This window comes from Triplophysa dalaica, chromosome 15 (assembly GCF_015846415.1).
Source record: "Triplophysa dalaica isolate WHDGS20190420 chromosome 15, ASM1584641v1, whole genome shotgun sequence".
In the NCBI taxonomy this organism is placed as follows: domain Eukaryota; kingdom Metazoa; phylum Chordata; class Actinopteri; order Cypriniformes; family Nemacheilidae; genus Triplophysa; species Triplophysa dalaica.
Window position 1 is genome coordinate 6,583,365 of NC_079556.1, and position 12,653 is coordinate 6,596,017.

The 12,653-nt window shown below is 37.9% G+C and overlaps 1 protein-coding gene across 2 annotated transcripts in view; it reads left to right on the forward strand.

Annotated features, from left to right (window-relative positions):
* The window catches only part of ltbp1 (latent transforming growth factor beta binding protein 1), a 60,179-nt gene extending 49,548 nt beyond the window's left edge, over positions 1-10,631 (forward strand). For both annotated transcript variants that reach the window (XM_056767724.1, XM_056767726.1), the window contains 9 exons: positions 2,547-2,687; positions 4,631-4,792; positions 4,872-4,961; positions 6,014-6,142; positions 7,137-7,274; positions 7,616-7,783; positions 7,871-8,029; positions 8,527-8,676; positions 9,511-10,631. In XM_056767724.1, the coding sequence (XP_056623702.1) occupies positions 2,547-2,687; positions 4,631-4,792; positions 4,872-4,961; positions 6,014-6,142; positions 7,137-7,274; positions 7,616-7,783; positions 7,871-8,029; positions 8,527-8,676; positions 9,511-9,683 (1,310 nt within the window). In that variant the 3' untranslated portion in view covers positions 9,684-10,631. The remainder of the gene's footprint in view (positions 1-2,546; positions 2,688-4,630; positions 4,793-4,871; positions 4,962-6,013; positions 6,143-7,136; positions 7,275-7,615; positions 7,784-7,870; positions 8,030-8,526; positions 8,677-9,510) is intronic.
* The last annotated feature ends 2,022 nt before the right edge of the window (positions 10,632-12,653 follow it).

Genomic DNA, 12,653 nt, shown 5'->3' on the forward strand with positions numbered 1-12,653 from the left:
AGCTTTCAAGCTGTATGTTTTATGCGTATGCACTTCATAAGGGTTAAACCTTGACCTTGGCGTTGCCAGTGCCACTTTTCACCAGTTAAGCTACAGTACACTTGCAAACAGTGAGTCCCACATACACCTTCTTTCAGGCTCTGATCAGACGTTGTTTGTCTTGTTGGCTGATGTAACTAGCCACAAACAACCTCTATCGATTCTGATTTCCCACAGCAGAAATACACTGCATACACCCACCCACAGACACACAAATACACACGGACCCTGCATTTGTCCCACTTGTCCCTCTTTCCATTCCTGCCCTTATCCTCCATCTCCCTCCTCATTTTGTCTCCTCACCAGTGTTGGGTAAGTTACTCTGAAAAAGTAATTAATTACTAGTTACTCATTACATATTCAATAGTGTGATTAGATTACTGTCCAAATTACTCTGTCCAAAAAGTATTTAGTTACTCATTACTTATTACTTTCTATATCCTACATCAACCTTGATTAGTTAAGTGATTCAAGGATAGACATGAAACTGCTTATTTAATTCATTCAAATAAATAATATTATTTAACCAAAGTATTACAAATGTGAGAATTATTACATTAAAGAACAGATTTTAAAATAAGACTTTGAATTTTGATGTCAATTACACTATTGCACACGCATATATTTCACAAAGTATTTAGTTTAATTACATCAAAAGTAACTAATTAAATTACAGAAAACATATGAGTAATCCCTTACTTTACTTTTTCAAGGGAAAAGTAATTAAATTACAGTAACTAATTATTTGGTAACCAGTTACACCCAACACTGGTCCTCACCAATTTATTTCATCTCATTTTGCCTTCATCAGAACAGTGTGTGGATAGTCGAAAAAGAAGAGAGCAGACAGTAGCATAACTTGTTGCTTAATCACGAAATGACGTAAAAAATAGGACAAAAATACAGATCCTAGATCAGACATATAACAAATCACTGACCACTAGACATCAGTCTTCCTATGCCGTCTATAGCAGCATGTCATGTACTGTTTTTTTTAAGGAACCGAAAGAATAACATCTAAACCCTTCCAGACACCAGCCTCTTACCTCCTTGTGTACTTGAGAAAACAAAAGCATTAAAGCGTTATGGACAAGCCGTTCAGAATTAATTTCTGATACAGTTTGTTGTTTGCGAACACTAAGTTGTTTCCCACTGTGTTGTCGGACTTTTTAATAAACTGAACAAAAAGTGTGGTTTGCTCCCACAGACACATATTTTGTAAACACAATTAAATTACTAAATTCATGTTTGGTTTTATTTAAAAGAAGCTGCAGATGTGCGTCTTTATATCAAATAATGTGTCAAACTCTTGAATCCCATTTGATAAAGGGATAGTTCACCCAAAAATGATTCACTCTCATGAACTTCCATTCTGCAGAACACAAAAGAAGATATTTTGAAGAATGTTGGTAACCAAACAACATTGGGCCCCATTGATTTCCAATGTATGGACACAAAACCACTGAGACATTTCTCAAAATATAATATATTTTGTTCCACAGATGAAAGAGTCATATACAGGTTTTAAACCAAAAGAGGGTGAATAAATGATGAGATCATCTTAATTTTAGGTGAACTATCCCTTTAAGATGTGTTTTTCTGGAATGCTAGTATATATGAGTTCTTATGAAACTGTATCTGTATTATACATTGTTTCTTCTGGCACAGACGTCCTTTCTCAACTTTTATGATTCCCTAGTGGCGCAGCACCCACGCCGCTGCCGACTCCAGACAAGCGTTTAACACTTAGGGGCTTATTGACGGGCTGGCCCACCATCACTGAGAGGGTGTGTGTGAGCCTGTGTGTCTGGCTGGATGGCTCCATTAAAGCGTTTGGAGTCCATTGCGCACAAAGGCTCTCTCCACACACGTTGATTTATTGCGTCTTTTGTATGTGGTGCACTGAGATGATTGATAAAAGCGAAGAGAATGAGAGTCACAGATGTGTGAAGCATTAAAGGGGGAAAAGAGAGAGGGAATGGACTGGAAAGAAGGAGAGGGCCATGTTCCTGGAAGCAGACACTTGCATTATAGTGCGACTTTGGTCGTCATAAATTCAAACTGTCAAAGAGAGTCGGGAGAAGAATGGGGCCGTTTTATTTACTCGAGTCGACTGTGCACACAGTTTGTCATTTTCCGAGGAAACAACAATAAGCCAGTTTTTCGATAAGGAAAATTAAAGGTTCCGTAATTGATGCTAGCTGTCACAGACTGCACTGAATATGACACACCCTCGTTCCAAGCCCCGCCCACAGAGATCTTTCTAAACCAACAACACATCATCTCTTATCAAGAAAAGTCATAAAAAACCTGAATTATTCAAAGCGCATAAATGAAGTTTAATAACTGGTATGATAGCAGTAGCCCTCTTCCTGCTGCCACGTCCATATACGGGCACACAAAATCAGCTGTGTTTAATGTTTTTTTTATAATCACAACTTTTTAAACTTTGTTTAAAAATAACAAAAGCTTCCAGGAGTTCAGATTGTGTCTGTGTTTTCATTCAGACGTGAACGAGTGTGAACTTCTCAGTGATGTGTGCGGTGAGGCAACCTGTGAGAACCAAGAAGGATCTTTCCTATGTTTGTGTCCGGATGAGACTCAAGAATTCAACACTATGACTGGCAAATGCCTCTCTTCAACTCCAGGTAATGCTGTAATAAATGTAAACTGTATGTGCTATAAACACACATTATGTGGCCCAAAATTTACTTCCAGTAGTCCTCCGTGAAGAATCATTTAGTTTTAATTGAATTAATTTAATAAATAATAAATTATTATTAATTAAAAATCAAATAAATTGTTATATTATAACCAAACGGTGTCCAGCGTGTGTCCTATGAATCTGTCTATTGCAGCCCAACCACACACTAACACTTACAGGTAATTGTTTAATGTCATCAAACTCCATGTAATGGACAAATTCATCCCAGCAGCAGATAGCACAACCCAAACATACTACAAAAATGACCAAAGATGACCTTTGAACCCATCCTGTCACTAAACTCCTCAGCATCCACAGTGCTCAAATAGATTCTGAAGTTCTTCACGTTTTAATCTCGACCGTGGAGATCTTCTAGCGCAGCAGGACATTAACTTCCTATCATCAGGGTCCAGCTCAGAGTTGAACAGCGAGAGTCTGGGCGTGATGAATGGGGCTTGTAAAGGATCTGGCAGAAGAGAAATGAGATTCAGCATGAGGATTACAGAAGGGACCAAAGCGCAAAAGAGAAGCTCGTACACTGTGATATAAGACTGCTAATAGAGAGATCGCCTACAAGAAGACCCTTTCATTTTGAAAGACTTGTTAGCAGATTGTAATGTTATTGCTATGTTGGAGGTATTTTAGCCTCACTGCTTTTATTTCTTTTCACAGTTAATTTTCTTGCAGTATTTAACTGCACAATGATACATTTATGTAATTCCAATACCACATGGAAATACTGTTAAAACAAGTTTGACTGTTCCTGAAGACAAGCAGACTAGAGTAGAGCAGGCGACTTCAGACTCTGATATCAGCAGAGGGTTTAAGGGTTGGCTCTGGCTCGATTGGACTCAATTTGTTCTTCTAATGCTCCAGTAGAAGAACATAGTGAAACGCTGAAATAGAGAACAGTGTCGATCAGATATGTGTGTGTTAGTCTGTGCGAGTGGCTACACACCAGCTGTGCCAGAAAGATCAAGTAACAGGAAGCGTTTCCTTTAGATCTTATCCAACTGTTTTAGTTAAGGACCTTTGTTCAAATCCACCCACCTAATCCTTCTCTCCCATAAAACCGCACTGTCTCCTGAGTTTAAATATTATTTTATTTGGTTTTTATGAGTACCGCGGTGACTGTTATCAGAGTTGGTTTTCACATATACAAAAATTGTGGTAAAATACTAGGGGTGTAACAATACATCGATACGGATAACAATAGCATCACAATAAAGGTATCTTATATCAATATTCTACATGTGTCATCAATGCATCGTAACGTTAGAAATTAAATCCACGCATCGATGCCACACGTAGAATATCAATATTTTTGACACTCCCCACATTGCTCACGTAACCTCCAAGTGTGAGTTTTTGTAAATGTTTGGGACAAAGAATGTGCAATTTTCAAACATTTGATATGTTTGTCTGCATTTGAGAGTTATTAAAAATGTAACTGTGCAAACTGGACAAGTAATATAAAAATATCAGTAAATTAATGTCATTGTAATCGCATCACAAACATTTCTGAGATATCTGCATATATTGATAAATCAATATTGTGCGTTTAACGCGATGAACTGTCCGTTTTACACCCCTATACAATACCATTAAACTAGAAGCACAATAGTTTGGAATATGAATTACATAAAAAGTTAAAGTCATAAAAAGAGAACTCAGCCAAAACTGCTCTCTAATGTCGTGTGCTATTTGTGTTCCTGACCCTAATTTTTGGCTATCCGCTATTGCACTGAAGTGGCAAATTTATTCATTGATGTTTTCTCGCACTTCTCTTTTGCTGTTTCTATTGCTATGCTCGGAATGTTGAACATGATTGAACATTTTCTGATATTCGGGTCTGAGTTAAATGTCTTTGTCCTCTTGAATCTGCAGCACCATCGGTGGAGAGGAAGGAGTGCTACTACAGACTGAACGATGAGAACCTGTGTGATAATGTGCTGGCCAGTAGTATGACTAAAGAGGAATGCTGCTGTACAATTGGGGCCGGATGGGGGGACAACTGCGAGGTCCATCCCTGCCCCATACCAGGAACAGGTACCGAATGACACGTTACATACACTATACAAATGTACATGCAGACTCCTATGATAAAAACTAACTCTCTGTCATATAGATCAGTTCTCTCAGATGTGTCCAGCGGGCCAGGGTTACGTTCCTACTGAATCTGTGATTCCGGGAGCTAGCGTAGCAGACAGCTTTAAAGGTAACTGTGTATCTCTGCACTTTTGATTCTGGATTATTAATCACCTTTTTGACTTTGTAACCACCAGACTTCTGTAAGCATCTGACTTACATATTCTCAAACACACACACATGTTCAGAAGTCTGCTTCCAAATGTAGGGTAACCTCAGTCACAGGGCCGGTCTAATGTAGTGATTTAATTTATGAATGCAGCGAGCGTGTGGTTTCTCCTGGGCTGGCGGCACTGTGGGTGAATGTGATGTGGTCAGAATGTGTGCACGTGGGCTGGTGTTTGTATGGATGTCTTATGGATGGAAAGCACATTTTTCCCTGCCTCCGGTCAAATGACATTCTTGTACAGATTCCTTAAACACTAACCAGAGCTAAATCTTTATAGTACCAAGTCCACATGTAACCAATGCATGCTGATATACAGTTGTGGTCCAGAAATAGTCTAAATTAGAATGTTTGACAAACCTGCCGGTTGCCAGCAGCTGAATTGAGAAAACATGCAAGTTTTGTAAATAAAAATATGTATCCTAGATACATTTCCCACAGAAGTTAAAGGGGCAGTCTACCCAGAAATAAAATGATGTCATCATTTACTCACCCTCGTGTTGTTTCAAATCTGTTTTAATTTCTTTGTTCAGATGAACAGAGAGAAAGATATTTGGACAAATGCTTGTAACCAAACCAGTTGTCAAAGGCGCCTCAGAACTGTTTGCTTTCCTATATTCTTCAAAATATCTTTCTCTGTGTTCATCAGAACAAAGAAATGTATACAGATTTGGAACAACGTGAGAGTTAGTAAATGAAGATATCATTTTTATTTTTGGATGAACTGTTCATTTAACCTGAGGTTTGAAAAACCTAAACCCAGTGTTGAGTGTGAGAATCTTCAATTCAACCTAAAACATTATTTATGTTCCTATTCCTGCATTAAACCCTATTTGTGTTTACTTTTGATGATTGCTCATTTCAACCAGGATTAAACAAAACTAGCAAAAATGAGTCAAACTGACACATTGACTTTTAATTTATGAAATAATGAAAATGTGATGTGTGTTTTGCAGACGCAGATGAATGTGTGGTTTTCGAAAAGGAGATTTGCAAAGACGGGTTTTGTATTAACACCCCCGGTGGATTTGAATGTTACTGCAAGTCCGGCCTTTACTACGATGAGAACAAGCTGCAATGTGTCGGTGAGGTCCAAATCTTGATCTGTATGCAGTCACTGAACAGTTTGAAATTCTGTGTCTCAAATATCCCGCATCCTCACATACGCTGTTGTCTTTACATTTTAAAACATTTTTAAATATCAATGTGCACCTGTTCTCATACCATCACAGTTCAAGGTTGTATGATTTGCATATTTTTATGAAACGGATACATGAGCATGTTATATTTTAGTGTCTTATTTGACAAGTGTTCCTTGAAAGCTTAGCAAATCATCACAGAAGGGTTTGTTATGTCTATCATCCTGTTTGAGCCATTTATTGCTTGTGATGTTTGGCTCGAGCTTGTCACTGGGGTTCTTTTGTTGGTTTGGAATGACAGAAGCCTGTTTGTGTGTGGGTGTGTGTTTGGCTGGGTGTGTGAGTTGATTTGCTAAATGGATCGTGAGTATGAAGGTTTGGCATGTTTTTTCTTACAGGAGTGCCAACACATTTAAATCAGGTTTAAATTGGTGTTTTAAACCTGCTGAAGCGTGTGGCCTATAGCAGCTGTATGCAGGTTATGTGTGTGTATGTAGGCGGGTCAAAGGGTAACATCATGCATCTGGTCAGGTCCTTACAGTTCTGATCCAGACCGCAGCTGTATGGCACACCGCAGGCTTTCTGCCTGCCTAAACACACACAATCTCACACAAACCACAGGCCCACGGACTCACCCGGCTGTACTGCATTAATGCCGCCACACCCCTGGCCGCCTCACACATAAACTCTCATCATAGCCACAGTCATTTCCCTTCCAACAACCCACGCGGACACACAAAGATACACACGAACAATCTCACTCACTTTGCAGATTTAATTGTGCATTTTTACACATGCACACACACACTTGTTATTTCAGTCCCAATGTACTATGCATAACTGGTTCTGTGTGTCTGTTTTTGATATACAGTATGTTCACCAGTTTACTTAACACACTGACCCTGTGTCTGTATTCTCTTCTCTTTCTCTCTCTGGGCAGACATTGATGAATGTGAAGATGAGTCTAAATGTATAAATGGTCAATGTATGAACTCATATGGCTCATATCAGTGTTTCTGCACTCCTCCATTTGTTCTTGGGCCTAACAACACTCACTGCATTTCACAACCAGTGGCAGGTATGAGCCTTACAGCATCAACACACACCCTAAACACTACACCCTTAAACCTGCTGTATACCTTAATCCAAACCCTGGACCAGTACACTCTATATCCCATTTGACTGCCTTTTATTTTCATCTCTACTTGGTTTTATACTGCCATCTAGTGGAAGCTCAGAATAGGCACTTACAGAATGTGAAGTCAGCCAGTGCGGCCTGATACATGGAGCTTTGGTTCATCCCATTACCATTCAGCAAGCGTCATTAACAAACAATTCTAGAATTTCCAGCAATTTTTCCACTTCGTAACTTTTTCATCAAGTGTAGTGCAGAGAGATGAGATGTTTGTGTGTCTGTAGGACAAAGAGAAGCTGAAGTGTATGAGGGTGTTTGCTGGGAGACAGTGGAAACACAACTAACCTGCACCAAGCCTGTCGCCGACAGAGAAACCACATTCACGGAGTGCTGCTGTTTATACGGCGAGGCCTGGGGAATGGAGTGTGCTCTCTGCCCTGGCAAAAATACAGGTAGAAATATAAATTGTATATAAATGTATACAAGTTTTCGGTTCTGTTCACTTATCTCTATCTTTTCTACCATTCACCCTCATTCAGCTTCCTATGCCTCAATGTGTAATATCCGTCGGCCGTATGGTCAGGACGCTCTGGTCGCTGGCCCAATTTATGAGTATGAGGTCAGCCCTGAATATGACCCTCGACCTTTGAACCCTGACGGTACACTGCCCTTCTATGAAGATTATGACACAGCCAGACGTGAGTACAAGAACTTAAGATCCTTTTAAGCGAATTCTTTGAGTTATATAAACTTCAGAATACTTTCTAATTTAGGATTAGTATTTATCTTTCATTTCTTGATAATTATATATATATTCATGTTTGAGAGATTTCACCAATAATTCATTCTTTTTCTATTTTTAAATATCCCTGCTTGTAAAAGTTGTATGGTACATATATATAACAATTTGTTTTTATGTGTATTTTTTTATATATTTTTATTCTGTACAGTGTTATTTGTATGCACCATGGGTCTGAGAGTAACTCGATTTTAATCCTCTATATGTATGTACTGTACAATAAGGCAGAGTTTGACTTTTGACTTAGACCCCTACTGTGCAGTCTTTTATTTCCTTTTACTTTATTGAATCACATGTAATATGGTCGTCTGTAAACGGGTGCTTTTGCGCAGAGAAAGAAAAGGAACTAAATTTATAGTAAATCCTCCACTTACCTTGGGTTGCACTCTCTTTCAGGACCATATGATGGATTTGAAGGATTGCGAGCGGAGGAATGTGGCGTGCTAAATGGATGTGAGAACGGCCGGTGTGTGCGGGTACAGGAGGGATACACCTGCGACTGCTTTGATGGATACACGCTCGACATGTCCCGCATGGCCTGCGTGGGTAAGAGAGATCAAATTCATACGTGAAACAGAATTAATTGAGGTGGACCATAAATGGACCATAAAAGTGCACGGGTTTCCAAAAAATCATAAGGATATTAAGTAAAGATCATGTTCCATGAAGATATTTTCTACCGTAAATATACCAAAACTTAATTTTGTATGTGGATGCAGCAAAATAGCAAACAAACATAGCTGGAAATACGCCTGCACATAACTTCACTCACTGCGGGACACTTTTGGTAACCAAACAACACTGGCCTCATTGACTTCCATTGTATGGAGACAAGACCGCTGACACATTTCTCAAAATATCTTCTTTTGTGTTCATATAGGTTTTGAAGAACACATGAATTAACTGAATAATAAAAAAAGAAGTTTAAGTTTTTAGTTGAACCATCCCCTTACTACTAAAAAAGAGCAGGTACTACTAGAGATTTGAACCTGGGACATTACCCGCCTGCGCTGAACACATTTAAAATGATTAAGAAGGCATACTTACTGTGAGCCTGACCCCATCACCCAACATCAGATCCTGACCTCATTAATGCTCATGTCTAAATGGGAGCAAATACCTGCAGCCAACATCTAGTGGAATTTTTTCCCAGGTGACTTAAAGATAGCGAAATGGTTTTGCTTTTAGGAGGCATCTTCCAGTTGATGTCTATGGTTTTCTAATTAAATGTTTAACAGAAGCTCTGATATTATCATGTGAGAGTCATGACATCACAGTCAAGTCTCTGTCCTATACTTAGAGAAATAGAGTGTTTTACACCACTAAGTTAAAGGTAAAACCATTTACTTTTCCAACAAAATTTTTGCATTTCTGTTCCAGATATTAACGAATGCTCAGAGCTGAATTCAAAGATGTCCCTCTGCAAGAACGGCAAGTGCATCAACACGCAAGGCTCATACAAGTGCGTCTGTCTGCCAGGATTTGTCCACTCTGCTCAGCTCAACTACTGCGTAGCCCAAATACAGAATACAACCAGCTCAAGCAGGGAGTGACCACCAGGGGGCGACAGATATTGCTAAAAACACTTAATTAATCAAGGCCCATATACTCTGCACTGTATAAAAAACAAACACTCAAAAACAAAAAAAAACTATCCTACTTAGGATGAAGATTTTAATGTGCCATCTTATGGTATCTACAAGAGAAATGTATAGAATATTTGTTTTATTGGTCTTTGTAAGTTTATTATTATTTCGTTTTTAGAAAGTAGCGAGACATTTAGGTGTTAAAATGGGCGAGATGATTTTTCAGAAAACTGACAAACCTTAAGCTGGGGGATTGATTTATTTGACACAATCAAAGACGTGCGTGCGGGTGGATATTTTGGTAATGCTAGACTCTTCGTCTGCGTCTTCTCATCTTTACTGAAATTAATATATCTACTACTTCTCATCTCTACCCTCTTCTCTTTTAGCTCAGCTTCAGATTTTCTCCTTAAGTGATACAGACCACATTGAACACACCTGCATTATACAGATTCATATAAGACACACACGCTATAAAATGTTTCAGTGTTAAGTCTATAAAATAAGCTTTTGTATATGAGCTGCATTGTATTAATGACAGACGCAAGCTAATTATCTGTGTACTGCAGATGTCTGCCCTGTGGAGCAGGCATGACCTTTAACCTCACCTTTCTTCTAGAAATTGTTATTATATATTTCTTTGGAAAGAAAATAATAAAATGAAGTGCCTTTAAGTATTTTTAGATTTTTTTAAACAGAACTCTTTTACTGCATTTTATAAAGTTGGCGAAATGTCTTGCCAGGTTGCAAAGCTGCTATTAAAACAGCCGTGGGATTTTTTCACACACTATATTTCTCCTTGCTTTTTGTACATTTAAACTGAAGAGTTGATAAAAAATTATGTATTTGTACATGAATGAATACAATCTGAATATCCATATTATGTATTAAAAATAAAATGTTAAATAAATTCAAGATTGTGATGTTTATACGTGCTCTTGTATATTGTGTGAACAGAACAAACTGTTTGGTTCGTTTGTACGTTTGTACTTCATATCAGTGGTGGGCTACAAACCTAATGTGGGGGAAGGTCTCTTCTGATATTGATTGTGACAATAATGCTAGATGGATATAAATGCTATAAACGTGCGTATAAATGGGGAAGCAAAACAAATTTACTTGCATCTTTTTAAAAGTAAGGTAAGTGTGCTTACCAACTTTGTCAAAGACTACATTAAAGTTAAGTACTACGTTGTAGTGCAGATCAAACCAAAATCTTGGTAGAAATGGCATTATTGGTAGAAATAATGGTAACCACAATGTTACAGGTAACATAACTACTTTGTTAAAAGGATACTTCACCCAAAAATCTTTTACTTTTTAACCATTTACTCACATTCGAATGTGTTCCAAATCTGTATTAAACACATTGAAAGATATTTGGAAGAATGCTTATAACCAAACAGATCTTGCCCCACATTGACTCCAATAGTAGGAAAATGTGTTTGTTCTGTTTAACACAAAAGAAGATATTTTGAAAAATGTAGGACAGCTAACAGTTATGGGGCACTTTTGACCACCATTGTTTTTTTTTCCTACAATGGTGGTCAATGTTGGTTTGGTTACAAGCATCTTCCAGATATCTTTCTCTGTGTTCATCAGAACAAATACATTTATGGAAGAACTCGAAGTTTAGTAAATTATGAAGTATCCCTTTAACATGAACTAACAACAATACTACAACAATATTCTATAGTGTTCATTTATCCAAGTTTATGATAATAACTAATTAACATTGCGTTGTCAAATCCAGACGGTTAAACAAAACCAGTTGATAACCACTCCCTTCTATTATACACGTTCACACCTTGGCATGACAGAGTATGTTGGTTTAGTAGAACTGTCACCCGTTCCGTATACGGGACACCTAGGTTTGCATCAATATTGTGCATGTAATTTCTAATCGAATCATGACAAACTATATACCATTGAAAAGGTCTAAGACTCTAGAATACAGATTTCTTTGGTGTTTTTTTAAATAATTTATGTAGGGAGAGTAATTTATTCCTTTTTATATTGAGCGTGCTTAGATTTTTTGTTATCCTTTTGCATCCCGTATTTTTTTTATGTATTTTTTATTCAAAGAAAACCATAAACTTTTTTAATTTATTTTTAACAATAAACCTAACATCATACCTTAAAAAAATTGTGTGTGAATATTTTTTTTTTTTAGCAATAATCAGCCACTTTTCGATTTTCAAACGAGACCAACCGTAAGTCTGTATGCCAAAGAATTTGAGTCACTGCCATTTTAGTTCCAACAGGCGTTTTCATGTATAGGCTCCAAAAGGGCTCAGCAAGTTAACAGGTTTGGGCGTTTGTATTTGTATTATATTGTGGTTTGTGTGTGTCACCGTATCTTGTATTGTACTTTGTTTCTTAACAGTAACATAACAGTAATTCTATTCACTATTTACAGGTGTCATACCAGCAGAACAACAGCACTGCCCTAAAATATCGTCTCAAAGCACATGGGCCCATGCAGAATCCCATCCACACAGCAGAAAACCACCATTGCACCCATTCAAATCAGAACAATGGGATGTAAATTGAATTGTTCAGTTTCCATAAATGATTTCATAGAAATCATTATTTGATTAATAAGCCCTTCCCGGTTACCTGTTTATCTCGAGCTGTGATCTTGTGTGAGAAGTCAGCTGATCACTTAATGAGTCACATCAATTGTTTTTTTTTCCGATGGCACACACTTGAAGAATAGTCTTCATTCATATGAAGGCTACATTATTTGACTCATACATGCATACGTGTGTGTTTCCACTACGTTAGCAGGTGCAGAAATTTGTGTTTTATGAAATTGACGCTCTTTCTCACACTGTTCACATCACACCAGACGAAACAGAATTGTTGGATTTCGTTGTACGAGTATGGTGTGTGTGTGTGTGAGAGAGAGAGAGAGAGAGAGAGAGAGAGAGAGAG